The 27,079-nt window shown below is 42.6% G+C and overlaps 1 protein-coding gene and 1 long non-coding RNA gene across 6 annotated transcripts in view; one reads left to right on the top strand and one right to left on the bottom strand.

The window, feature by feature from the left end:
• Positions 1-9,317: 9,317 nt before the first annotated feature.
• TCEAL1 (transcription elongation factor A like 1) lies at positions 9,318-11,335 on the bottom strand. Of its 5 annotated transcripts, none has more exons than XM_045537590.1 (3): positions 11,204-11,335; positions 10,698-10,765; positions 9,318-10,394 (listed from the first exon to the last, which is right to left on the bottom strand). In XM_045537590.1, the coding sequence occupies exon 3, from the start codon at positions 10,360-10,362 to the stop codon at positions 9,883-9,885; it is 480 nt and encodes a 159-aa protein (XP_045393546.1). In that variant the 5' UTR covers positions 10,363-10,394; positions 10,698-10,765; positions 11,204-11,335; the 3' UTR covers positions 9,318-9,882. The 5 variants fall into 5 exon arrangements, with proteins under 5 accessions (XP_045393546.1, XP_045393548.1, XP_045393550.1 ...); XM_045537592.1 differs by having other exon boundaries at positions 9,334-10,394; positions 11,178-11,325; XM_045537594.1 differs by lacking the exon at positions 11,204-11,335 and adding an exon at positions 11,041-11,110 and having other exon boundaries at positions 9,334-10,394.
• LOC123628009 overlaps positions 10,584-27,079 on the top strand; it is a 28,175-nt gene continuing 11,679 nt past the window's right edge. The window contains exon 1 of the long non-coding RNA XR_006731567.1: positions 10,584-10,787. This is a non-coding gene — a long non-coding RNA (uncharacterized LOC123628009). The remainder of the gene's footprint in view (positions 10,788-27,079) is intronic.

Genomic DNA, 27,079 nt, shown 5'->3' with positions numbered 1-27,079 from the left:
AGACTGCACTTCTGTGGCAGGAACAGAGCCCTCCCTGCCTCTGAGTCCCCTTGGTTTCACTTTGTCGGGCCTGTCTGCCTGAACTTGGGTCCTGCCCTCTCCAGTCCAGAGGTTCCCCTTGGGGCTGCTGCCTCTGCATTCTTTCCTAATGGCACTAATGGCAGTACCTAGTCTCATGCAGCAGGCCCTGTCCAGCCTGTGGCTCTCATGCTCTCCTCTTCTACCCTTGCCCCAGGGGAAATATCCAAGGGGAAAATGCAATGACAAGGGCCTTCTCTTTTCTGCTTCTGGCCTCATCCTAACTGGAGCCTAAAGAGACACACACACACACACACACACACACACACACACACGTATATGCCCAGAGAAACAAGGAAGGGGCTCTGAGGAAAGGTGGGGTAGCTACTCAGGCTGGTGGAAATGCACAGGGACAGGGAAGGCAGGAGCAGACCTGGGCTGAAGGGAGACAGTGCCAGGCTTGAGCTGGGCAGGACTCATGCTCTCACTCACTTGCTGGGGGCTCTGCAGCCATGGGAGCCTCCCACCCTTCTCTGTGCCTCTGTTTATGACCTTTTTGTCCCTAAAAGATGAAGGGAGGTGCTGTGGTAGAACCATGAATGAAGTCCCTTCCAGCTCTAGGATTCTACGATTCCATGCTGCCCACCACGTTGAGGAAGGGCTTTGCTTAGGCCCATTAGGCCCATTAGGCCTGAGTGGGGATCTCCTCCAAATGGTGGCAGCTGTTGCCTTTCCCAGAACCCAGGCAAGCTCAGAGCACAGAACTCATTCTATTTTGGCCTTCCCTGCTGGGTTCCAACACACTTACAGCTTATTCTTCATTTCAGGGACTCTTTGAAGGGCCCAGAAGAACCCCAGTCTGAAGGTTCAGGTGACAGAGGCTGGAATAGGGGAGATAAGAGTCACAATCTTGGATATTTAGTTCAACAAGCTTATATTTAATGAGTGCTTGTTCTGCCCTCTGTCTTGTATATGGTGATGAATAAGACACAAATGTCCTTGAGGAGTTCATTGACTTATAGATTATCTTAGGAAGATAGATGCCTAAGCATAGTTTTAGCATATGTTAATAAAGTCTAAGTCACCTAGTACTTTAGGAGCACCAGGAAAGAACACCTAACTCACCTTGCTTTGGTGACTGTCAGGGACATCCTCTCAAATTGAGTGATACTTTAGTTGAGTTTTAAAGATTAGATAGGATTTTGCTGAGCAGAGAAGGGGAGGGTAGTCTAAACAGAATAATAGCATCAGCAGAGGCTTGGAGGCTTGGCCTCAAGTGCTTGACTGAACCAGACCAGTCAAAGTCTAGCAAAAATACAGATGACAAATGTCATGACAGAAAACAGTTTGGCAATGTACCCCAAATGCACCTTATGATCCAACAATTACACTTCTAGTCACAAATCCTAAGGAAATATTTGCACATATGCACAAGGAGGCATGTACAGGAAAGGCCATTGCTGCATGTTTATAATAGCAAAGCACTAAAGACCACCTAACTCTCTATCAGCAGGGAATAAAATGCAGTATGTTCAGAGTATACAATATATGCAACAGCTACATATGACCTAGACCTCTAGGTAACTACATGGGTAGATTTCCAGGACATACTCTTGAGGGAAAAAAAAGAACATTTTATTGAATGTACTGTAGGATATGATGCCATTTATGTAGTATCATTTAGATCCTATGAAAATAAATATTTATATTTATATATGTATATGTATACACAATGCCTTCTATGAATGTTTTATATAATATGTACCATATATACGTGTATGTATATGTATATATATATATAATTTGTGTTTCTTCTCATGTTAATTATTTCTCCATGTACTTTGCTCATTTTCTATTGGGTAAGTAGCTTTTTAAAAGAAATTATCTCTAAATGTGTAATGTATGTTTTAAATATTTCATTCCAGTTTCTCATGTGCCATGTAATATTCTTTGAGAGAGATATATATTTTACTTTAAAGATTTTGCAAGAGATAATTTTTTTTTTTTTTTTTAGACAGTGTCTTGCTCTGTTGCCCTGTGTAGAATGCAGTGGTGTGATCATAGCTCACTGCAGCCTCAAACTCCTGGGCTCAAGCAATCCTCCTGCCTCAGCCTCCCAAGTAGCTGGGACTACAGGCTCAAATCTGGCTAATTTTTCTATTTCTTGTAGAGATGGGGTCTTGCTCTTGCTCAGGCTGGTCTCAAACTCCTGAGCTCAAGAAATCCTCCTGCCTAGGCTTCCCAGGGTGTTAGGATTACAGGCATGAGCCAGGGTACCTGGCCAAGAGATAATTCTTTACTAAATTTTCTGATTGCAGAAGCATGCTTGTAGCAAAAAAATTCAAACTCTACAAGCGTGGGCCACGGGAGTGGGGGAGTGTTCACAACTTTTCTGACATTTAAAAGATGAATGCTACTATACTTGGCAATAAGAGAGAAAGTGTGAAATTTTAGGAGCAAGCAAAGCATAATGGTTAAGAGTCAGACAAAATTTTTTTTTTTTTTTTGAGACAGGGTCTAGCTCTGTTGCCTGGGCTAGAGTGAAGTGGTGCCATCATAGCTCACTGCAGCCTCCAACTCCTGGGCTCAGGAGATCCTCCTGCCTCAGCCTCCTGAGTGTGCCACCATGCTCAACTAATTTTTTAATTTTTGCAGAGATGGGGTCTCACTATGTTGCTCAGGTTGGTCTCAAACTCCAGGCCTCAAATGATCTTCCTGGCTCAGCCTTCCAAAGTGCTAGGATTATAGGTGTGAGCCACCATACCTGGCTCAGAAAAGTTTGAGTTCAAATCCAGGTTCTTCCACTTATTGGCTGTGTGACCCTGTGTAAGTCACCTAAACTTTCTGGGCTTCAACTTCCTTATCTATAATAAATAACACTTTCCTCAAAGAGTTGTAAGGATTAAAGAAAATTCAAATATGAAGTACCTGGCTCAAAGGTGCTTGATCATTTTGAATTTCTTTCCTCAACTCCAAACAAAGCTGGTGCTCTTTCCTTCACCTTATACTTTTGGGGGGACCTGTCCATTCATGTGGCCCCTCAGACACAGGTCTCTAAGACTAAAGAGAACAATTTTATTTCCATCATTGCCATCACTATCAAGGAGCATGGTTGATGGAATACTCATACAGATAAATGTCATGGCATATATGTAAATAAAAATAAAGGAAATATATGCTCTATAACTACAAATATATAAATGAATACATAAAGGCATTTGAATGTATAATATATATGTAATATAATATACATATATACTATATAACAAAGTAAATTTAATGCATAAAAAGGAGATTTACACACACAATACAAGTATATGCATCTCAATTTCTGCGGGTAGAGGAAGTATAAGTGATTATATCTTCTTTTTATACTTTTTTGCATTTCCAGATATTTTCTAGTAGAAACATATAACTTTGGCAATCAGAGAAAAAGCGAAAATATTAATAGTATAAGACCATTCAGTTGGCTGGGCACGGTGGCTCACACCTGTAATCCTAGCACTCTGGGAGGCCGAGGCAGGCAGATCATTTGAGCTCAGGAGTTCGAGACCAGCCTGAGACCCCGTCTCTACTAAAAATAGAAAGAAATTATATGGACAGCTAAAAATATATAGAAAAAATTAGCCGGGCATAGTGGCGCATGCCTGTAGTCCCAGCTACTCGGGAGGCTGAGGCAGGAGGATCGCTTGAGCCCAGGAGTCTGAGGTTGCTGTGAGCTAGGATGATGCCACGGCACTCTAGCCCGGGCAACAGAGTGAGACTCTGTCTCAAAAAATAAAAAATAAAATAAAATAAATAAAAATAAGACCATTCAGTTTAAACACACTTATTTTGAATTGAGACAAGGGAAAACTACCTATATCTTCCTTCTTGTGCCATCTCAGCCCCAGAGAAGATACTCGTGTCACGTGATACTTGTGTCAGTCCAGCAAGAGCCAAGGTTGAGGCATTCCCCTCCCAAATATCAAGTTTCTCCACTATCCTCCCCATAGTTTCCCTCCCCTCCTTCGTTAAGTTCAACCTGCAATTCTGGCTCTGGTCACCAGGTGGCACTTACCTCTATTTCTAAACATTCCCCCAAACAGGTATTATATTGGTAAAGAGTAGGTTTGGGCCTGGCGTGGTGGCTCATGCCTGTAATCCTAGCATTCTGGGAGGCTGAGGCTGGAGGATTGTTTGAGCTCAGGAGTTCGAGACCAGCCTGAGCAAGAGGAAGACCCCCCGTCTCTACTAAAAATAGAAAGAAATTGTATGGACCGGACATGGTGGCACATGCCTGTAGTCCCAGCTACTCGGGAGGCTGAGGCAGGAGGATTGCTTGAGCCCAGGAGTTTGAGGTTGCTATGAGCTAGGTTGAAGCCACGACACCCTAGCCCAGGCAACAGAACAAGACTCTGTCTCAAAAAAAAAAATAAAAATAAAAAAAGGGTAGGTTTAAAGAAAATGTGCATTTTTTACACACAGGTTGTAAACCAGTGCATTCAATCAAATCCCACTTCTGTTTGAAAAATACATATTCATAAGAAAGGACAGAAGGATATACAATTGGATTCTTCATTCATGCAATTCAACAAATATTCATAGGGTGCTTGGTATGTGCCAGGTACTACAAGCCAGAATCCATATTTCCATTCCAATCTCTTTATAAACTCCAGACACTAATATCTAACTTCCCACTGGACATTTATACCTGGAGAGAGATAAAAAAAATGTGAAAAACCACCCAAATCCACAAACCAACAAGGATACCATACTCAGCAAGTCTAAATCAATGGTTCCCTAAGCCCTGGAAAGCTACCATCTAACTGGAGGCAGTGTGGTACCGTGAGGAGAACACAGAATTTGATGCAAACAAATCTGAGTTAGAATGCAGGATCTGCCTCTTATTTATCTGTGTAATCTCATCCCTCATTTGTAAAATTAATTCCGTTTGTTTAGATTAGTATTTCTGAATGAGGGAGGGAGGAGTCTCTCCTCATTTTTGCAAGAATCTTGGACCCCAGTGCCTCATCAGAGGGGTTCCCACTCTTATGCACTGTCTTCTAAGAGCAGGGGCATCCTGGTTAGGAGAGGGTTCTCTTTCCAGGGTCCTGGATCCTCAATGCTTTCTACTCAGGAGTTGGCCAGGCAAGTCCAACTCTCAATGTGATTGAGATACCAGCCTTCTGTGTAAGCAGGGAGGTGGTGAGGAACTACTTTAGTCTGTTTTGTGCTGTTGTAACAGAATACCCACGACCGGATAATTTATAAAGAACAGGGATTTATTTTCTCACAGTTCTGGTCACTGTGAAGTCCAAGGTCAAGGTGCCAGCATCTGGTGTGGACCTTCTTACCGCATTTTCACATGGTAGAAGGCAGAAGGGCAAGAGAGAGGAACTCTGTGTTCTAACATGGCAGAAGAATAGAAGAGAAAGAACACACTCCCAAAAGCCCTTTTTATAACAGCATTAATCTGTTCATGAAGGCAGAGCCCTCATGACCTAAAAATTTCCCATTAGGCCCCCCACCTTCCAACACTGTTGCATAGGGGATTAAGTTTCCAGCATATGAATTGTGGGGGGACACATAGCAGGGGCCCAGAGAACCAGGCTCTGGATGCTGCTGACCCTTTATCATCAATGCCTTAAAAAGTGTCTTTATACCAACTCACAGCTTGACTGTCCTGGCCCCCAAGGCATGACCTGGGCTTGCAGTGCATGGGGCTGTTCAGACAGGAGGTAACACCCTTTTTCTCCTGAGTTACATAACCACATGTCTTTGCAAGCTCCCTTTACCTAAGGTCTCTTGTACTTCTGGGCCTGGGCTGACTCAGACATCAGATGCACTGCACTACGCAGACATAGAGCTGAAGTCGTCACAGAACCACCAAAACAGGCCAGGGCACATCCAAGGCCCTTCTGGGAGTCTGAACAAGGTGAGTGAAGAGGGGCGGGTGAGGTTTTGTGTGCTGTCGAACCCCATTTTTTGCCTCCAGTTATTTGGGAGGGTACTTCACTAGACTCTGAGAGAAGGGTCAGCCCCTTCTGCTTCAACCCAAGTTATGGAGGTTGAACAGGTCAGATCTGTTCAAACATCTGCTTGCTCAAAGACTATCCCAATCAATGCTCCAGTTAGGAAGCTTTGGAGCTTTATCTCTTTCCCTACAAAACATTCCCAAAAGAGAAAGGGAAAAGGAGGGAAAGGCCAAGATCTCCTCCAGGTATGTCTGCTCAGGACAGCCTGGCCATCACCCTAGGAGGAGCTGATGCCTGCTGCAGGCTGGAGCAGAAAACCAGTCAGACCCACCCTAGAGAGGAGTGTGGCTTGGGTGAGTCCTTCCACATCGTGCCTTAGTGTCACCCCTCTGAGGGCCAGGGTCATGGATTTCTCCTGTCTTCCACAACTGGTGCAGTGAGCCTGCAACCTTATCTCACTCCAGCCAGAATTCTAGTCTGACCAGCACCCATCAGGCTGCCATAACCTTGAATGGTCTGGAGACATGAACATTTCTCCAAGGGCATCAAACAATGATAACATAAAAACAAAAGAAAGTCAAGGGCACAGGGCTGGCTCAACCATTTTTTGAGATGATAAAGAAGAACTTGGAACTTATTTCTGACACATTTTATTCATATTGTTAGAAAGGAATGCAAGGTGCTACATAATGTCAGTCATAGAAAATACATCTTATTAAATCATCTCTTAGCTTTTTATTTTTTGTATGGTCTTGCTTTGCTGCAAGAAATCTTCCAAATTTTATGTTATAGAATTGGTGAGGTTGTCTTTAGTTTCTTACTAAAAATATGCTTGGATAAAACTTTTACTCTTTAACTTGTGATACAATTATTTGTGTTTTTTTCTATTTACATCATAGTTTATTTTTACTAAAATCGGGATTATACTGTATATACCAGTGGCTCTCCAAATTTAGTGTGCTAATTTACAGAAAAGCAGATTTAGTGGGTCTGGGGTAAAGCCCAGGTTTCTGCATTTTTTATAAGAGAAACACTGATATATAAAATATTTAAATAATTTTAATGTTCAATTGGAGGAAACAATCTCTCCCCCAGTGTATTCCTTTTGGAATAGCAAATCATAGTTCTAGAGAACTAAACACACTTACTGAAGTTTACATAGTCAATCAAACAGAAACTCTGAGTTCATAATTGAGTCCTAAGTGTTTTTTTTGGAGACAGGGTCTCACTGTATTGTCCAGGCTAGAGTGCAGTGGCGTCATGATAACTCACAGCAACCTCAAACTCCTGGGCTCAAGTGATCCTTCTGCCTCAGCCTCCCAAGTAGTTGGGAATACAGGCATGAGCCACCACACCCAGCTAATTTTTCTATTTTTTGTAGAGATGGGATCCTGCTCTTGCTCAGGCTGATTGGGTCATAATTTTTAATATTCATTAACCACTATCTGTATTTCTAGTATTAACAGGATCAATAAAACAAAATCTTAGGATGTATAAAGGTAATTTAATAGAGAAATCATATCTGATATATATTCATGTGTGGGGAGTTAGCTATGCTCCCCGCAAAAGTTTGGGTCCTTCAGACAGGGGTCATCGCAAAAGATGAGAAAATAGTAGGAAACAGAAATAAAAATAATACACAGAGCCAAAGATATAGTTTATAAAGTAAAGATTTATGAAGATAGACATAGCAGTGTGCGGGAAGGTTACAACTCTTTCCACGGAAATGCAACCAAGACTGAAGTTTTACCCGGATACTTATAGCACAGGTACAGGTTTTCGGTTGCCAAGGGTAACGTGATTTACATAATAATAGGTAGTTTGGTTTAGGGTCAAAGTCTTCTAAAAGGCTACTACAGATCCTTCAACTAACAGATCCTAGGTGAACAATGAGTTATAAAATCTTCTTAGGGCAAACTTCTTTTTTTTTTTTTTTGAGATAGAGTCTCGCTTTGTTGCCCAGGCTGGAATGAGTGCTGTGGCGTCAGCCTAGCTCACAGCAACCTCAGACTCCTCGGCTTAAGGGATCCTCCTGCCTCAGCCTCCCGAGTAGCTGGGACTACAGGCATGCGCCACCATGCCCGGCTATTTTTTCTATATATATATTTTAGTTGGCCAGATAATTTCTTTCTATTTTTAGTAGAGACGGGGGTCTCGCTCTTGCTTAGGCTGGTCTCGAACTCCTGAGCTCAAATAATCCACCTGCCTCGGTCTCCCAGAGTGCTAGGATTACAGGCGTGAGCCACTGTGCCGGCTGAGGCAGCTTTTGATATGCGAACTCGTTTACATTTTCCTTTAGGGCAAAGCCTTGCAAGACTTCTGAATTTAATGAATATTAAAAAATATATGGGGCATTTCTATAAATCATTATTTCTTAGGCTCAACATTCATGTACATATATAGTACTTTAATGTCATACAAAGTACTTTTGCATGTTTCTTGCTAATATGGAGTGGTATAGAAGGGGAATGTCCTAGTTTGAGCCTAAGCTTTATTTTCCTTTTTAATTTATGCAAGTTGAACAAGTCAGCTGAACCGGTAAGCCAAGCCTGCCAGAATCCCCTGAGAGAGAACTCACCCTCAGGCAAGTTAGGCAACTAAAATCATAGTTATCGTTGAATATTTGGGAGGGAGGTTCCAATTCTGTGTACACAGCATGGTGTCTGGATCACAAATTTGTCTCCTATCCCAGGTCCCAGTGGACTCATGTTTGAGTCCAGAGGAGAAAAGGGACACTTTAAGGGAAAAATTGGAAAGAACTATATTGCTAAGCATTCTTTTAAGACATTGAGGTCTGAGCAGCACTGGGATGGTATCCATCTGGCTAAGGGTAACGTAAAAGCCGGAAAGGGGGCATTCTCCATATATCTGGAGGAGGTAACAGTTTAGGTTTGACCTATGGACTCTAGGGCAATCAGTGAGGCTTTGCCCCTTGAGAACTCCAGCACCTTGGCAGCAACGGGGGCCAGTGGAAGGAGCACGACCCAGGAGAAGGGGCAGCTGCGCCTTGCAGATATAGCAGTATCTGAGGGTATAGCAGGACAGGAATAGAATGTGACACTCACCTGGAATCTCACAGGAATTGTGTGCACAAGTGAGACCTCCTTTGGGTACTATCTCCTGTGTTTGCAGGGAAGCTATAGGGCTTGGGGTCCAGCATGTGCAGGTGGGAAATAAAACCAGACACAGCTCACATAATCTTTTTCTCATTTGGTTCCACAGCGGCATTGTAAAGCCAGTATTATTCCTATTTAAATGGGATAAAAGGACCCTTAAATGAATATAATAAATACTGGGTTTATATTTCTGCCTAAGAGATAGAGAAGAAACACAGGATTCACTTTTTTTTAAAGTTCTGATAAGTATTTATTAAGTGCCACATTGTCTTTATAATAAGCTGATTGACAGTTTTTTTCAAAATTGCTTCACATCTTTTCATTATATTGGTTTTTTTACAACACAAGTGTGTTCGTCTTGAAAAAATGAGAAATTCAGATAAAGCAACAATTTTTTTAAATCCCCTGTTACACAGATAGCCACTGTTAAGCCTTTTAAGTATATACTTTGTTTTTTCTTTGCATATTAATATATAAATATATGTGTATTTGTTTTACAAAACGGGATACTATATATACCCTTTGAAAATTGCTTTTTTTTCACTTCATAACATATAATGTACATCTTTCCATGCAAATGGGTGGGACGCATAATTGAAAGAGGGAGACTTGCAGACTTTAGGGGGAAAAAAACCCCAATTTTATGCCAGTTACGAGCCAAACACCTAAAATAAGGCCATACAAAAAGTTAAAGTTAAGAAGATGGGAAAACGCATATATGCAAACGCAAACAGAAAGTTCAGGTGGCAATACCATATTAGGAGGCAAAACAGAATTAAAGGCCGAACAAATTAAATAGGGTAAGGACGGCTCCGTTTTGCCTTCCAATGCATTATCATCAATTTGTTTCTTACTCTTTTCATCTCCTCAAGCTCATCTGCTGCCTGTATCATCTCCTCATTGCTTAAATTTCTGCCATGTATGTCCCCTCTAAATTGTGGGCGGGAACGAGCCAGCCTCTCCTTAAAGCTTCCTTCTTCTAGCTTATGTTTCCCGACCCCACAGGGAGGCTGCTCCATGGGAGGGCGCTGCTCAAACAGGTCCTTCCTGGAAAGGCGCTCCTGCGGAGGGCGCTCCTCGGAAAGGAGCATCTCCGGCAGGAGCTCAGGCAGGAGCTCCTCCGGGAAGAACTCCTCCTCCGAGGACTGCTCTTCTGAAGACTGCTCCTCGGGAGACTGCTTTCCGGGCGAGTGCTCCTCCGGAGGCCGCTCCTCATCGGTCTTTGGCGCGCTCTGTGGCTGTTCTTCATTTTCTTTGCACGATTTTTCCATGTCGGGAATTTTCCTCCTCAAGCGCAGTTATTCTTAGGAGACAAGAAGGGCAGAGTACAGTCAGAATACTAAGCGGCTGGACCAACACCCGGGCCCTGGGTTCCAATACCTGCCTTTTCCCGATTCGCGTTCCAGGTCCTCAAACCTGCGCTTGCCGAGAGGCTCTCCGGCTCTCGGCCGCCGCCGCCGCCGTTTCTCGGCCGCCCCCTCCTTCCCGAGAACCCACCATTTTCCCAGCAGGCCTTGCCGCAGGCCTCGCCCGCAGCGGTAGGGGCGGGGCGGTGGGGTCCTCCCTCGCACCCCAGTCCCGGTCCACTGCCCACCCCTTCCCCGACCTGGACTTCTCCGGGCCGTGTGCTCCTAGTCGTCCTCTCCTCGAGGTGCCCCGCTGTGACCTGCAGACCTGCAGACAGACGCAAGACAGGGTAGGGGGCGGGGAGTGGGGCGGAGGGACGGACTGACTGACACCCTCCTCCTTTCTGGACACCAGCCGCTGCCTCAACGCCTGCCCTCTTTGGGTTTTCCTCCCTCCTCAGACCTCAAGCCTCGCCCTTCGTGCCCCCACCTCTCCACCCCGCAAAGCTCGTCATTTCTTTTCAGGTGGAAAGCGGAAGCGAAGCATTACTTAGAAACTGTTTCCAAGTGTCCGTACCTCCCTACCAGGGGGGCCCCACTCACCTCCCCACCCTGCCCTCAAGAGCACCATTTTCTGCACCGAAATGTGGGCGTGGGGGCGGGGCTGGAGCATAGGGAATGGCCTGGACTCTTCCATCCCGATCCGATCCCAGGGGTTACTGGGCAGCGCTGACACTCACGATTTAAGAGGATGGAGGGAACTTACTTCCTTCTGCTTTCCCTCTCGACCAAAGGGTAACAGGGAGACGGTGTCTAGGCAGGCAAAAAGGATCAGGACGAGAGGGACTTGGGCAGACATAGGCTCCTGATCACGTGAGGGCCGCGCGTCACTGCCGAGCTCAGCTCCCCAGTTACCACTTTGACCGGAGGCCGTGCTGCAACAGCCTGCCAGTATCTCCTGACCCCAAACACACCAGGCATTGTCACTCACCTCTCTTTGTTTATGTTTGCCTTTTCCTGGTTGCCAGAGCCACTCAGCATCTAGTCTAGGTGTTACTGCCTCTTCCCCTCTGCCACTTCCCCTAGTACCACCCACCCCCTTTTCCCCCCTCCTCAGCTATGAAGGCCCCTTATTTCCTCTGCAGTTCAGATCCTGCACTGACCTTTGACTGTTTCACCTTCATGAATCAGTATCATATCCTCATATCCCAACACTCTGAGTTTTAATCCACATCCATAACTATCTTGTCCATTTAGGCTTTATCAGCATGTTTTCATCTCTTACCACTTTTATGGGAGACAGTCTTTCCTTGACATCACTATTTTGGTTTTTTTGAGTCCCCAGACCTGTATCACAAATAGAAGCTCTAGTCTTGCTAGCCTAGCTGTGGTGGCACGGGCCTGTAGTCTCAGCTACTTGGGAAGCTGAGGCAGGAGGGTCGCTTGAGCCCAGGAGTTTGGGATTACAGTGAGCTATGATGACGCCACTGCACTCTAGCCTGGGGGGACAAAGGGAGAGAAAGCTCTAGTCTAAATTGGTAATCATTCAGTTCTAGACCTCTAGAAAGAGTTAAGTTTGTAAAGTATGTATATCTAAAAAACCCAAATACTTTGGTTTTCATAACTCAAAACACATTTTTTCTTTAAATACAAATAATCTAGGCTGGTTCAATGGTAGTGGGTTATCAGAACGTATTAATGTTAGTGTTACTAAAGTTGGTATTCAGCCCCCCACTGCTAAATTTGACTGGATTAAAAAAATACAAATAATCTAGAAAACTTATTATCTGAAATGGGAGAGTTCTTCATGGGGAGTCTGGCATTATTTTCTTTCCATATATGAATATATATAAAATGTATATACACTGAATAGTTTATATACATATGTAAATTATTCAATAATTATAATAGAAGAAATAGATTTTACTGAGATTCTAAATCTTTAACCAGCTACCTCTTAGTGCTTCTGGTTGAGAAAAGTTTATTATTAATTCATTAAATCAACAAATATTTGAGTTCTGGGACTGCTGGACCCCAAAAGATAGATGCAGCAGAGAAGACATTCAATATTAAATTATGGAATAATTCTGTTGACTACATACTGAGTAGCAGGATTAAAATCACACTAACATATTCAACTGCAAGTACTTTTTTTTTTTTTATTGTTTTTTGAGACAGAGCCTTGCTCTGTCACCCAGTAGAGTGCAGTGGTGTGATCATAGCTCACTGCAACCTCAAACTCCTGGGCTCAATCGATCCTCCTGCCTCAGCCTCCTGAGTAGCTGGGACTACTGGCCCGGCCACCATGCCTGGGTAATTTTTTCTATTTTTAGTAGAGACAGGTCTCAGTCTTGCTCAGGCTGGTCTCCAACTCCTGAGGTCAAGCAATCCTCCCGCCTCGGTGTGAGCCACTGCGCCTGGCCAAGTACATATTTTTTTTTTTTTTTATCTAATAATGCTTTAGGATCTTCAACCTCCTGGCTGCATCTCACCTGCTCACATCAGCCTGGATGCTACTTTCTTATGCAGATGCCCTTTCCTCCAGAGACTAGACTACTTCTTGTAAGGTTTTTGGATAGACTGGCGCCAGAGAAAGAAAGAGGAGCAGAGTTGAAAGGGGTAAAGCAACGAGGCTTTATTGGGGCGCTCCCGGGTGAGGTTCACGGGCCCCAAGAGAGAGAGACCCGGGAAGTTGCCTCGCCCAGAAGTCTGAGTAGGTTTATATATGTTTTTAGGGATGGGGGCAGGGGTTTCTTTGGCAGGAAGATTTATGGTGGGGAGAACAAGGAATTGTCCCTTGCAGTTTTAGGGCGGGTATTGAGAGATAGAAGGGGCCGATGGTATGTGTGGACTCTAGGAACCGAGACTCTTATCGGGGTAACCATCCAGGTGTGGTCGTCCTTTAACTTAGCTGGGCCTTGCAGGCATTGTCCTTGGCAGGTCTCCTGGGCTTCTTCTTTTTCCATTATGGAGGGGAGGGGTGCCCGCCACCAGCCTTACACTTCTCCTCTCTCTGTTTTACATTTTCAGGTTAAGTGGCCAATCAGATCTATGAGAATCCTGGAATTGTTTTTGTTTTTTTTTAAAACCTGGGCTATTTAGTAAATTTCCCAACAGAAATTCATATGTGAAATTTCCTGATTTCCTGTTTTAAGAACTTTTTGTTGCTTTTCTCCAACATCTAATTTACTTTGTGTTGAGATAGCAGCTAGACAATTATTAATTTGTCCTTATATCTTTTCCATAACTGTATAACTTTCCAATATATTTTTTCATCAAGAGTTGATTTCTCATTTGCGTAGTTTCTATTCTTAGAGGAGTCCCATTTCATTCATTTCTTCATTTCTGTCTTTATTCTTCTTACATCCTGTAATGGAGAACTCACTACCTTATAGGATATCCCATTGAAATTTCAGATAGCTCTAATCATTCAGAGTTTTTAAATTAATTTATTTATTTTTGTTTCTGTTGAGTTACACACATTGGTTCTGGCTCTGCCCTTTGCAGTGGTACAGAACAAGTATAACATAACAAAAGCACCTTACCCTGACAGCTTGAAACTGCCAGGGTGTCTGTTCTGGTTCTTTCTTCTTCCCATCTGTGAGACACAATAGGCAATCTGCTTAATCTTTCTGTGACTCACCTTCTTCATCTACAAAATTGGAGACAATAGTATTACTTACCTTATAGGATTGGTGAGAGGAATAAATGAGTCAACATATGTAAAGAACTTGGAATAGTGCCTAGCACACAGAAAGTGCTCTATAACTGAGGAAGAGCGAGACTTTGTCTCTACTAAAAAAATAGAAAGAAATGAGCTAGACAACTAAAAAATATATATATATATATATAAAATTAGGCGGGCATGGTGGTGCATGCCTGTAGTCCTAGCTACTTGGGAGGCTGAGGCAGGAGGATCTCTTGAGCCCAGGAGTTTGAGGTTGCTGTGAGCTAGGCTGACGCTACGGCACTCTAGCCCGGGCAACAGAGTGAGACTCTGTCTCAAAAAAAAAAGAAAAAAGAAAGTGCTCTAGGCCGGGCGCGGTGGCTCATGCCTGTAATCCTAGCCCTCTGGGAGGCCGAGGCGGGTGGATCGCTTGAGGTCAGGAGTTCGAGACCAGCCTGAGCGAGACCCCGTCTCTACTAAAAACACAAATAAATTATCTGGACAACTAAAAATATATATAGAAAAAATTAGCCGGGCATGGTGGTGCATGCCTGTAATCCCAGCTACTCGGGAGGCTGAGGCAGGAGGATCGCTTGAGCCCAGGAGTTTGAGGTTGCTGTGAGCTAGGCTGACGCCACGGCACTCACTCTAGCAGAGCAACAGAGCGAGACTCTGTCTCAAAAAAAAAAAAAAGAAAGTGCTCTATAAACATTAACTATATAAGAATAGTAATAATAGTATGACATAGTGCTAACAATAATACTATTTAACATTCTTTTGATATTAATATTAATTGAGCACTTTTTGCCAGGCATTGAGCTGTTTTCAATGTGCTATCTCACATAATCCTTAAACAATTATGTTCTCACCAAAACTTTTTTTAAGGTTTAACCTCCCCACTTATTTCAGCTATTTCTGCTGTGACATATTTTTTGAAAGTCAGTCACCATTCTACATGTTCCTGAATTTGTAAATGTCTATGAAAATAATGAATATTCTGCCCAACGTAGAATGGCATGATCTTATTACCTGCTTCATTCTAGAAAAGGCATTATACATCTATAGGTGGATCCTAAGATCATAGTAGACTTTGTGAATGCCATATCACACAATTGAATCCAGTTTAAGTTACAGTCAACTGAGACCCCCAAAATCTATTTCATATATCCAGCTGTTAATACACTTCTATAAATCATTTTAATTTTAACTCAAGTACAGAAGCTTCTATTTTTCCAGGTTAAATGTTGTCTTGTTAGATTCACTCCCTCATTCTTTGAATCCAGATTCTGCATTCAGTATATTAGCTATAAAATATTCAGTTAAAGCATGCCATTAGTACTAAATAGGATGATAAAGTCAGCAAGCTCAGGAAAGATCTAGGGAGGATCTAGAGTCCAAGGATTCTGAGTCCAAGTGAAAAAAATTCCTTCTCCTGTTGTATGTGGCAGCCAGGAGTATGCCCTGCCAACCCAGTTCCCCTCCCATCTCTCAGTGCAGCTTTTCACAGTAGGATTGCTTGCTTTCTAGTGCCACTGATAGAAGACACCATTGTCCCTGAAAGCTCCAAAACCAGTATAATTAATCTTTGATGAGAATATGGTAAATGTGAGGGGCAGATAGGGAGGTGTGAGGAAATAGAAGCAGGAAAGGAAGAATGAAGACAGGATTTCCATATGGACTCTAAGTCTGCTCAGCAGTAGTTGATTTGGGGTTTCCTTGAGAGAAAGGACTGTCAAGAGAGAATAAGGTAAAGGTGGCTCTGCCATAGTGACAACTATTTGTTACAAAGAAAGGTGGTCTGCTACTTGTTTGTGTAGGATTGGGGTTGCAGTTGGAGCTGTGAAACAATCCTTCCTATGAATTTGATTTGATACTGGTGATTTAGGGTCTTATTAGGGCATTGCTTGGTTCATTGTTGCTAGTGAGGGTTTAACTCTAAGGAACCCATTTTAAAGGTGAGATAACTGATCTCTGCGAGGTTACAAATTGCTCCCATGAAAACACAGATGATAGTAAAGAGCTGAGATGGGATTTAAAACTTAGGCATTGTGGCACAAAGGGGCTGTGCCTTTAACCGCATGGTAAAACTGCTCCTGGGCAGTAGGCTCCAGCCACATTTATACACAGCCACGGTAGGCAGCACAGACCTTTTCAGGAAGCACACGCTGAAGGTATCAGAAGGCAGACAGAGCAACCAGGCAGGAAAGGGGGAAGGCAGTCAGCACTTGGCAGCTGCTGCCATGACAACAGTCTCCAGCAGTGTGGCCTTTCTCTGGGGGATCTGAGGAAGCCCAGTGTTTCTGGTCCAGGGATTCCTGTTGCTGGGGAGACTGCACTTCTGTGGCAGGAACAGAGCCCGCCCTGCCTCTGAGTCCCCTTGGTTTCACTTTGTCGGGCCTGTCTGCCTGAACTTGGGTCCTGCCCTCTCCAGTCCAGAGGTTCCCCTTGGGGCTGCTGCCTCTGCATTCTTTCCTAATGGCACTAATGGCAGTACCTAGTCTCATGCAGCAGGCCCTGTCCAGCCTGTGGCTCTCATGCTCTCCTCTTCTACCCTTGCCCCAGGGGAAATATCCAAGGGGAAAATGCAATGACAAGAGCCTTCTCTTTTCTGCTTCTGGCCTCATCCTAACTGGGGCCTATAGACACACACACACACACACACACACACACACACACACACACGTATATGCGAGGAAAGGTGGGGTAGCTACTCAGGCTGGTGGAAATGCACAGGGACAGGGAAGGCAGGAGCAGACCTGGGCTGAAGGGAGACAGTGCCAGGCTTGAGCTGGGCAGGACTCATGCTCTCACTCACTTGCTGGGGGCTCTGCAGCCATGGGAGCCTCCCACCCTTCTCTGTGCCTCTGTTTATGACCTTTTTGTCCCTAAAAGATGAAGGGAGGTGCTGTGGTAGAACCATGAATGAAGTCCCTTCCAGCTCTAGGATTCTACGATTCCATGCTGCCCACCACGTTGAGGAAGGGCTTTGCTTAGGCCCATTAGGCCCATTAGGCCTGAGTGGGGATCTCCTCCAAATGGTGGCAGCTGTTGCCTTTCCCAGAACCCAGGCAAGCTCAGAGCACAGAACTCATTCTATTTTGGCCTTGCCTGCTGGGTTCCAACACACTTAGGGCTTACTCTGGGCCTTTCAGGGACTCTTACAAACACCCAGAAGAACCCCAGCCTGAGGCCTGGGAAGGAGGTTGTGACAGAGGCAGGGCGGGCTGCATACTTTGTAGGGCCCAATGTAAAATGACAATGGAAATCTCCTTATTCAGAAAGCAAGAAAAAAGTACCATTTAAGGTACTAAAATATAAAGCTTTTCTTCTGTGGTCTTTCTTTTGACTTGTCATGGTTTTTTCTTCGTTTCTTAAATAGAGTTTTTTTTAAGAATAGTTTTAGATTTACATAAAATTTGAGAAGATAATACAGAGAGTTCCCATATATCATAAACCCTCTTTCTCCTATTATTAACATCTTACGTTAGTATAGTGCGTTTGTCGTAATTAACAAGCCAATATTGATATAGGATCATTAAAGTTTATACTTTATTCAAATTTCCTTTGATTTTAACTTAATGTCCTTCTTCTATTCTAAGATCCCATCTACAGTACTATATTACTTTTAGTTGTTGTGTCTCCTTAGGCTTCTCTTGGCTGTGATCTTTTTTTTTTTTTTTTTTTAATTTTTGTTTTTTTTGAGACAGAGTCTGGCTCTGTTGCCTGGGCTAGAGTGCCGTGGCGTCAGCCTAGCTCACAGCAACCTCAGACTCCTGGGCTCAAGCAATCCTCCTGCCTCAGCCTCTCCAGTAGCTGGGACTACAGGCATGCGCCACCATGCCCAGCTAATTTTTTATATATATATTTTTAGTTGTCCAGATAATTTCTTTCTATTTTTAGTAGAGACGGGATCTCGCTCTTGCTTAGGCTGGTCTCGAACTCCTGACCTCGAGCAATCCGCCCGCCTCGGCCTCCCAGAGTGCTAGGATTATAGACGTGAGCCACTGCACCTGGCCTTCTCTAGTTATTTTTTGAATGAGCTTGATAATTTGTGTCTTTCAAGGAATTTGACCATTTTATCTATGTCATTAAGTTTATTGGCATAGAGTTGTTCATGATATTCTTGTACTATCCTTTAAATGCTTGGAGGATCTGTAATGACTGCCCCTTTTCATTCTTTTTTTAAAAATAGCTTTATTAGGATATCATTTACATAACATACAGTTTACGCATTGAAAATGTACAATTCAGTGGCTTTTAGTATATTCACAGATGAGTAACCATCACCATAGTCAATTTTAGAACATTTTCATAGCCTCAAAAAGAAAGCTTATACCCTTTTACTGTGACTTCCCACTCCTTATCCTCTCAAACCCTAGACAACCAGTCTCCTTCCTGTCTCTATGGAATTGCCTATTCTCTACATTTCATGGAAATGGAATCATGTAATATATGGTCTTTTGTGATTGGCTTCTTAGCATAATGTTTTCAAGTTCCATCCATGTTGTAGCATGTATCAATACTTCATTTTTTATGTCCAAATAAGATTCCATCTTCTGGATATACCACATTTTGTTTATCCGTTCATCAACAGATGGACATCTGGATTCGTTTTCATCTTTGGCTATTATGAATAATGCTGCTGTAAACATTAATGTACAGGCCGGGCACAGTGGCTCACGCCTCCCGTCTCTACTAAAAAAATAGAAAGAAATTATCTTGCCAACTAAAAATATATATACAAAAAATTAGCTGGGCATGGTGGCACACGCCTGTAGTCCCAGCTACTCGGGAGGCTGAGGCAGTAGGATCGCTTAAGCCCAGGAGTTTGAGGTTGCTGTGAGCTAGGCTGACGCCATGGTACTTACTCTAGCCTGGGCAACAACGCAAGACTCTGTCTCAAAAAAAAAAAAAAAAAAGCATTAATGTACAAATTTTTGTGTGGACACATGTTTGTGTGTTTGTTCTCTGGGTCATATGGTAACTCTGTGTTTAACATTTTTAGGAACTGCTATTTTACATTCCCACCAGCAGTATATGAGGGTTTCCATTTCTCCTTATCCTCACCAATACTTATTATTATTTGAATTGTTCATTGCTGGCAAATATGGTGTCTGTTGAGTGCTCTGGAAGGGAAGAGCACTATAAGAGATTAGTGTCCTTATAAAGTGGCCCAAGAGAGCTTGTTTGCCCCTTCTAGCATGTGAGGACACAGCTAGAAGGTGCCATCTATGAACCAGAGATTGAGCCCTCACCAGACACCAAATCTGCCAGTACCTTGATCTTGAACTTCCCACCCTCCAGAATTGTAAGAAAGTTCTATTGTTTATAAGCTACCCAGTTTATGATATTTTGTTATAGTAGCCTGAACAGACTAAGAAAGAGATAGTTTTACTTCTTGCCTTCCAATCAGGATGCCTTTTCTTTCTTATTCTTGCCTAATTTCCATGGCAGAACCTCTAGTACAACATTGAATAGAAGGGGAGAGAGCAGACATCTTTGTCTTGTTCCTGATCTTAAGGGGAAAGCATCCAGTCTTTCATCAATAAGTATGTTGTTAAGGGTGTATTTTTCATATGTGTTAGGGTGTGAAGTCCGTAGGCAGGTGAGAAAGATTTCTCAGGCAAATTTTAGGATAGATAGAAGTGCAAAGTTTTATTTACTCTCTCTCCAAAGAGAGAGGGCACAGAGCCACAATTAAAGAGAGGTACTGGCCCTGAGGCCAGATGACTTTGATTCTTTATTAGGGCAGACTGAGGAGGGGTAGGGGGATTATGACTGTAGCCCAATCAGCAAAAGACAGCTGAGAAAGTACTGTGTTGGCTTTTTCTGTTTCTCACACAGCAGATTGATAGCAGAAATTAGTTTCTTCTTTCTTCTTGATAGCGGGAGACACCTGGTACTGTCTCTTCTTGAGGAGGCAGGGGAAGTTCCCACTCCCACTGTCCGCTCAGGAACTTTTTCAAGGCTGAGAAAGAACTCAGAGATAACAAGTTAGGCCATACGTGCTTTAATTAAACATAGGGTAGTTGTGTTAACAAAGGATAGTTGTGTTGTGAATTTGTTTCTCTTTCTGTTTGATAGTTTATTAGTAAGACCATCTTTCTTTTTTCTTTTTTTGAGACACAGTCTCACTCTGTTGCCTGGGCTAGAGTGCCATGGCATCAGCCTAGCTCACAGCAACCTCAAACTCCTGGGCTCAAGTGATCCTTCTGCCTCAGCCTCCCGAGTAGCTGGGACTACAGGCATGCGCCACCATGCCCGGCTAATTTTTTTCAATATATTTTTAGTTGTCTGGTTAATTTCTTTCTATTTTTAGTAGAGATGGGGTCTCGCTCTTGCTCAGGCTGGTCTCAAACTCCTGACCTCGAGCGATCCTCCCGCCTCGGCCTCCCAGAGTGCTAGGATGCAGGCCTGAGCCACCACGCCCAGCCAAGACCATCTTTCAATGTGTACTTTTTGTCAGTTGAGGAAATTTCCTTCTATTCTGAATTGGTTGTTTTTACCTTGAATGAATGCTTTTTTGGTATCTTCTGAGATCATCATGTGGTTTTTGTATTTTATTCTGTTGATATGGTGGGTTTTTTTGAGACAGAGTCTCCCTCTGTCGCCCTGGGTAGAGTACGGTGTCGTTATCATAGCTCACTGCAACCTCAAACTCCTGGGCTTAAGCTATCCTCTTGCCTCAGCCTCCTGAGTAGCTGAGACTACAGGCATGTACCACCATGCCCGGCTAATTTTTCTATTTTTTGTGGAGATGGGTTTTCGCTCTTGCTCAAGCTAAACTCCTAAGCTCAAGCGATCCTGCCTCAGGCTCCCAGAGTGCTAGGATTACAGGCGTAAGCCACCGTGCCCAGCCGATGTAGTGCCTTTACATTGATTGATTTTTGGATGTTAAATCAATCTTGCATTCCTGGAATAAATCTCACTTGGTCGTGGTGTATAATTCTTTTTATATGATGCTGGATTTGCTTTTTAAATATTTTGTGAGGATTTTTGCATCCATATTCATGAGAGATACTGCTCTGTAGTTTTCATGTGATGTCTTTGTATGGTTATGGTAACAGAGTAATACTGGCCTCATAGAATGAGTGGGAGAATGTTCTGTCCTATTTTTTGGAAAAATTTGTGAAGAATTGTTGTTAATTCTTCTTTACATGTTTGGTAGAATTCACCAATCAAGCCATCTTGGCCTGGATCTTTCCTAGTTGGTAGCTTTTTGATTACTAATTCATTCTCTTTATTTTTTTATTTTTTGAGACAGAGTCTCACTTTGTTGCCCGGGCTAGAGTGAGTGCCGTGGCGTCAGCCTAGCTCACAGCAACCTCAAACTCCTGGGCTTAAGCGATCCTTCTGCCTCAGCCTCCCGAGAAGCTGGGACTACAGGCATGCGCCACTATGCCCAGCTAATTTTTTATATATATGTTTTTAGTTGGCCAGATAATTTCTTTCTATTTTTAGTAGAGACGGGGTCTTGCTCTTGCTCAGGCTGGTCTCGAACTCCTGACCTCAAGCGATCCACCCACCTCGGCCTCCCAGAGTACTAGGATTACAGGCGTGAGCCACCGCGCCCAGCCTCTGTTTATTTTTTATAGGTATATTCAAATTTTTCTATTTATTCTGGAGTCAATTTTGGTAGTGTGTCTTTCTAGGAATTTGTTTATTTCATCTAAGTTATACAATTTATTTTCATACAATTATTCATAGTATTCCTTCATAATCCTTTTATTTTTGTTGTCATCCAAAAGACTACCAGGATGGCTAAATAGTAGAAAGGAGAGTTTTATTGGTGCTATGAGTTTGCAAAGCAGGGAGAGACAGTCTCTGGTATGAACCAAAAGTGCTCTTTTTTTTTTTTTTTGAGACAGAGTCTCACTCTGTTGCCCTGGCTAGAGTGCTGTGGCGTCAGCATAGCTCACAGCAACCTCAAACTCCTGGGCTTAAGCGATCCTCCTGCCTCAGCCTCCCGAGTAGCTGGGACTACAGGCATACACCACCATGCCTGGCTAATTTTTTTCTATATATTTTTAGTTGTCCAGCTAATTTATTTCTATTTTTTTAGCAGAGATGGGGTCTCACTCTTGCTCAGGCTGGTCTGAACTCCTGAGCTGAAACGATTCCCCCAGCTTCAGCCTCCCAGAGTGCAAAGATTATAGGCATGAGCCACCGCACCGGCCCAAAGGTGCTCTTTATCCAAAGAGAAAGAGGGGGATTGGCTTGTGTGCCTCAAAAGGTCTATATTACACAATAGAGTCATACATATTCAGCAGGTTTGGGGGAAAATCTATACGTATTTGATATGTCTATACGTATTATATGCTCAATATAGCATGTAATATGGGTAAACATATATGTAACATATCTCATGTTCACTTTGGGGCAGGGTTTTGGTATTAAAATGAGTTAGAATTTGTCTCTTTACATCAAAATGTAAACTGTAAGGCATTATAAGTAGTTTGTGTGCAGTCCTTGTAAGCTGGCCAGAACTGGCTTCAGCTTCGCCATTGTTTATCAGGAAAGAATGTTTGTAAGGCTGGTCTTCTGTCCAACCAGAGTTATATTGGTCTGGGTGGTAAATCAGTTAGGAAGGGTCTGATATTTTGCCTGATAGCTCCTATTATTAGGGAGTTCAGCAAGAGTGTGTGATTTTTCTTGTAGCTGTAGGGATTTAGGAAGTTGCCATGCCATCTAAGCCCTGGGCTCTCAGCCGGTAGATAACTTGTAGTTTCATTAACCTTAGGGTCCACCTTAGTTGATAAAGAAGCATCTATTTTGGTCTCAGATCACACTGTAAAGTCAGTAGTAATGTACTCTCTTTCATTTCTGACTCTACTAGTTTGAACCTTCTCTCTTTTTCCCTGCCTAATCAATCTAAAATTTGTCCATTTTGTTTTATGCCAAGAACTAGCTTTTGGTTTTATTGATTTTCTCTATTGTTTTTCTATTCTCTATTTCATTAATTTCTGCTTTCATCTTTATTGTTTCCTTCTTTTAGGTTGCTTTAGCTTTAGTTGGTTCTTCTTTTTCAATGTCTTAAGGTAGAAATTAGGTCATTGATTTAAGATCTTTATTCTTTTTTTCTTATTTATGTATTATTTTTTTATTTTTTGAGACAGAGTCTCACTTTGTTGTCCGGGCTACAGTGCCATGGCGTCAGCCTAGCTCACAGCAACCTCAAACTCCTGGGCTCAAGCAATTCTTCTGCCTCAGCCTCCCGAGTAGGTAGGACTACAGGCACGCGCCACCATGCCCAGCTAATATTTTCTATATATTTTTAGTTGTCCGACTAATTTCTTCCTATTTTTAGTAGAGACGGGGGTCTCGCTCTTGCTCAGGCTGGTCTTGAACTCCTGACCTGAAGCAATCCTCCTGCCTCGGCCTCCCAGAGTGCTAGAATTAAAGGCGTGAGCCACCTCGCCCGGCCTATTCTTTTTTAATATAGGCATTTATAGCTACAAATGGCCATGTATACATTGGTTTGGCTGTATCCTGTAAGTTTTGGTATGTTGTGTCTTCATTTTCATTAGTCTTAACATTTTCTAATCTTTCTCTTTATTTCATCTTTGATCTGTTGGTGATTTAGGAGTATGTTGTATAAACTCCACATAATTGTGGGTTTCCAAAATTTTCTTCTGTTCTTTTCTAGTTTCATTCTATGCTAGGGGAAATACATAGAATTATCTCTAATCTTTAACATTTATTGTGATTTGTTTTATTGCCTAGCATATAGTCTGTTTTGGAGTATGTTCCGTGTACACTTGAGAAGAGTGTATATTCTTTTGTTGGGTGATATGTTCTATATATGTCTGTTAGGTCTACTTGGTTTATGTAACGGCCTATACAGCAAGTCCAGGGCCTATAGCTGGCCAGTTAGCTATAGTTCAGCCATTTTGGCTGTGGTTGTAGAAGGCTCATGGCTGTGTGACCTATGTACAGAAAGAAAATATACCCTGTAAAATGGAAAACAAAGTAATTAACTTGTGACTCATTGTTGTGCTTGCTTAACTCATGGAAGAATGTCCCTTGACTTAACCGATGCTGTCTGCTTCTGTGAACCCGCTTGCTTATAGATGGTAATCAAAACAGCTGGTCAGGGGCTGGTCGCAGGCCCCCTGGTAATGGAATTTATTGCAAAACTGACTCCACCTTGTGTACTAAGAGTCACGTAAGACCCCTGATGTAGAATAGTATAAAAACCCTTCCTCTTTTCCGGTTGAACGCTGCTCTCTGTGCCGCCACCTTTGGCGTGCAGAGGGTGGTCGCTGGCCAGCTAATAAAGACTCCTAATTTGGCTCAATTCGGCTTTCAAGTGGTCATTTTCTCGCTTTCTGAACCATAACAGTTTATAGTGTTGTTCAGGTCTTCTATTTCCTTGTTGATCTGCCTAGTTGTTCTGTCCATTATTTTTTTTCCTATCCATTATTAAAAAAGTTGAAAGTCTCTAACTGTTATTATTGAGTAGTCTATTTCTCCCTTCATTTCTTTCATTTTTTGCTTCAGGTATTTTGGTGTTCTTTTATTAAGTGGATATATGTTTATAATTGTTCCATCTCCCTGCTAGATTAACCCTTTCATCATTATAAAATGTCCCTCTTTATCTCTACTAACATTTTTTGTTTTAAAGTCTATTTTATCTGATATTACTATAGCCACTTTAGCTTTCTTATGTTTACTGTTTGCATGATACATCTTTTTTCATCATTTTACCTTAAATTTATTTGTATCTTTGAATCTAAAGTTTGTCTGCTGTAGATAGCATATGGTTAGATCTTGTGTTTTTTTATTTTTTATTGAGACAGTGTCTTGCTTTGTTGCCCAGGCTAGAGTGAGTGCCATGGTGTCAGCCTAGCTCACGGCAACCTCAAACTCCTGGGCTCAAGCAATCCTTCTGCCTCAGCCTCCCGAGTAGCTGGGACTACAGGCATGCGCCACCATGCCCAGCTAATATTTTCCATATATTTTTAGTTGTCCAGCTAATTTCTTTCTATTTTTAGTAGAGACGGGAGTCTCGCTCTTGCTCAGGCTGGTCTCGAACTCCTGACCTCGAGCGATCCTCCCGCCTCGGCCTCCGAGAGTGCTAGGATTATAGGTGTGAGCCAGCACACCTGGCTATCTTGTGTTTTTTTTACATCCATTTTCATAGCTCTGACTTTTATTGGATAATTTAATCCATTCACAATTAATGTTATTACTGATCCAGTTGGATTTATAGCTGCCAGTTTACTTTTTGTATTCTATATGTCTCATCTTTTTTGTTCGTATGTTCCTCCTTCACTACTTTCTTTTGCATTAAGTATTTCCCAATGTAGCATTTTAGTTTTTTTTAATGACTTTTAAACTCTATTTCTGAGTTATTTCCTTAGTGGTTGCTCTAGAGTTTACCATATACATATTAACTTACCAGAATCAGCTTCAGACTTATACTAAATTTTAGTGGGATATCTTGTTAACGGAAAAAAAAGCCAAACTCTGTAAAATAATTTTAGAGAGATTTACTCTGAGCCAAATTTGAAGACCATGACCCGGAGCCACACTCAAGCCTTGAGCAAATGGACTCGCTGTGGCTGGGTTACAGTTTGGTTTTATACATTTCAGGGAGACAGGAGTTACAGGTAAAGTCATAAATCAATATGTGGAAGGCATATGTTGGTTTGGCCCAAAAAGGTGGGCCATCTCGAAGGTGGGGCCGCTTATAGGTTATAGGTGGGTTTAAATATTCTTTGGCTTGTAATTGGTTAAAGATATGAAGCTTTGTCTAAAGGCTTGGAATGTTTTAACATAAGGAGCTGTTTGTCAGAGACTAGCTACGGAACATATATTTTTTGTGTAAATTGAGGACCTGCAGGTTTGTCTTGCATACCCTTAGGCCTGTTAATGGGTTACAAAGGATGTCCCCAAGAAGGGAGGGTGGCATGATGAGGCATGTCTGACCTCCCCCCTCCTGGCAGGCAATTTAGTTTTAGGATATTCCTTTGGCCATGAGGGGGTCCATTTAGTCAGCCAGTGGTGGTGGTGGGGGGTGAGCCTTAAGATTTTATTTTAGTTCACAATAGAAATGTTACTCCTATATAGTTCTATTCCCTTCCCCCCCTTTTTGTGATGTTATTGTTATATATGTTACACCTATACATCTGACAAACCCAACAATACATTGTTATAGTTATGCTTTGTATAAATTTATGTATTTTAAAGAAGCTGAGAAAGGAGAATGAATATATATTCATAGCTTTTATTATATTAACCTTCTTAAATATCATTTTTAGATCTCTTCACTTCATTCTTCTGAATTGGAGTTACCATTAGGAATCATTTCTTTAGCTGATATAATGTTTAATGGTGTGAACTAAAATAAAATTTTAAGGCTCACCCCCCACTGGCTGACTGAATGGATCCCCTCATGGCCAAAGGAATATTCTAAAACTAAATTGCCTGCCAGGAGGAGGGAGGACAGACATGCCTCATCACGCCCCTCTCCCTTCTTGGGGACATCCTTTGTAACCCATTAACAAGCCTAAGGGTATGCAAGACAAACCTGCAGGCCCTCAATTTACACAACAAATCTATGTCCAGTGGCTTATCTCTGATAAACAGCAACTATGTTAAAACATTCCAAAGCCTTTAGACAAAGCTTCATGTCTTTAACCAATTACAAGCCAAAGAATCTTTAAATCCACCTATAATCTGCAAGCCCCCGCTTCAAGATAATGTATGAGTCCCACGTATTGATTTATGACTTTACCTGTAACCCCTGTCTCCCTGAAATGTATAAAACCAAACTGTAACCCACCCACAGCGAGTCCACTTGCTCAAGGCCTCTTGGGCGTGGCTCCGGGTCATGATCCTCAAATTTGGCTTGTTACAGCAAGTGTTACAGCGAGTGGCACACAGAGAGTGGGAGAATCAAGGTTTATTCGCCAGCGGGCTCAGAGGGGTCTTGCCACCAAATTCTGAGCCCTGTCTACCCAATTTTTCCCA

The sequence above is a fragment of the Lemur catta genome, chromosome X (genome assembly GCF_020740605.2).
Source record: "Lemur catta isolate mLemCat1 chromosome X, mLemCat1.pri, whole genome shotgun sequence".
In the NCBI taxonomy this organism is placed as follows: Eukaryota; Metazoa; Chordata; class Mammalia; order Primates; family Lemuridae; genus Lemur; species Lemur catta.
The sequence above is the reverse complement of the archived record's forward strand: the minus strand, read 5'-3'. Positions and strand labels throughout refer to the sequence as shown.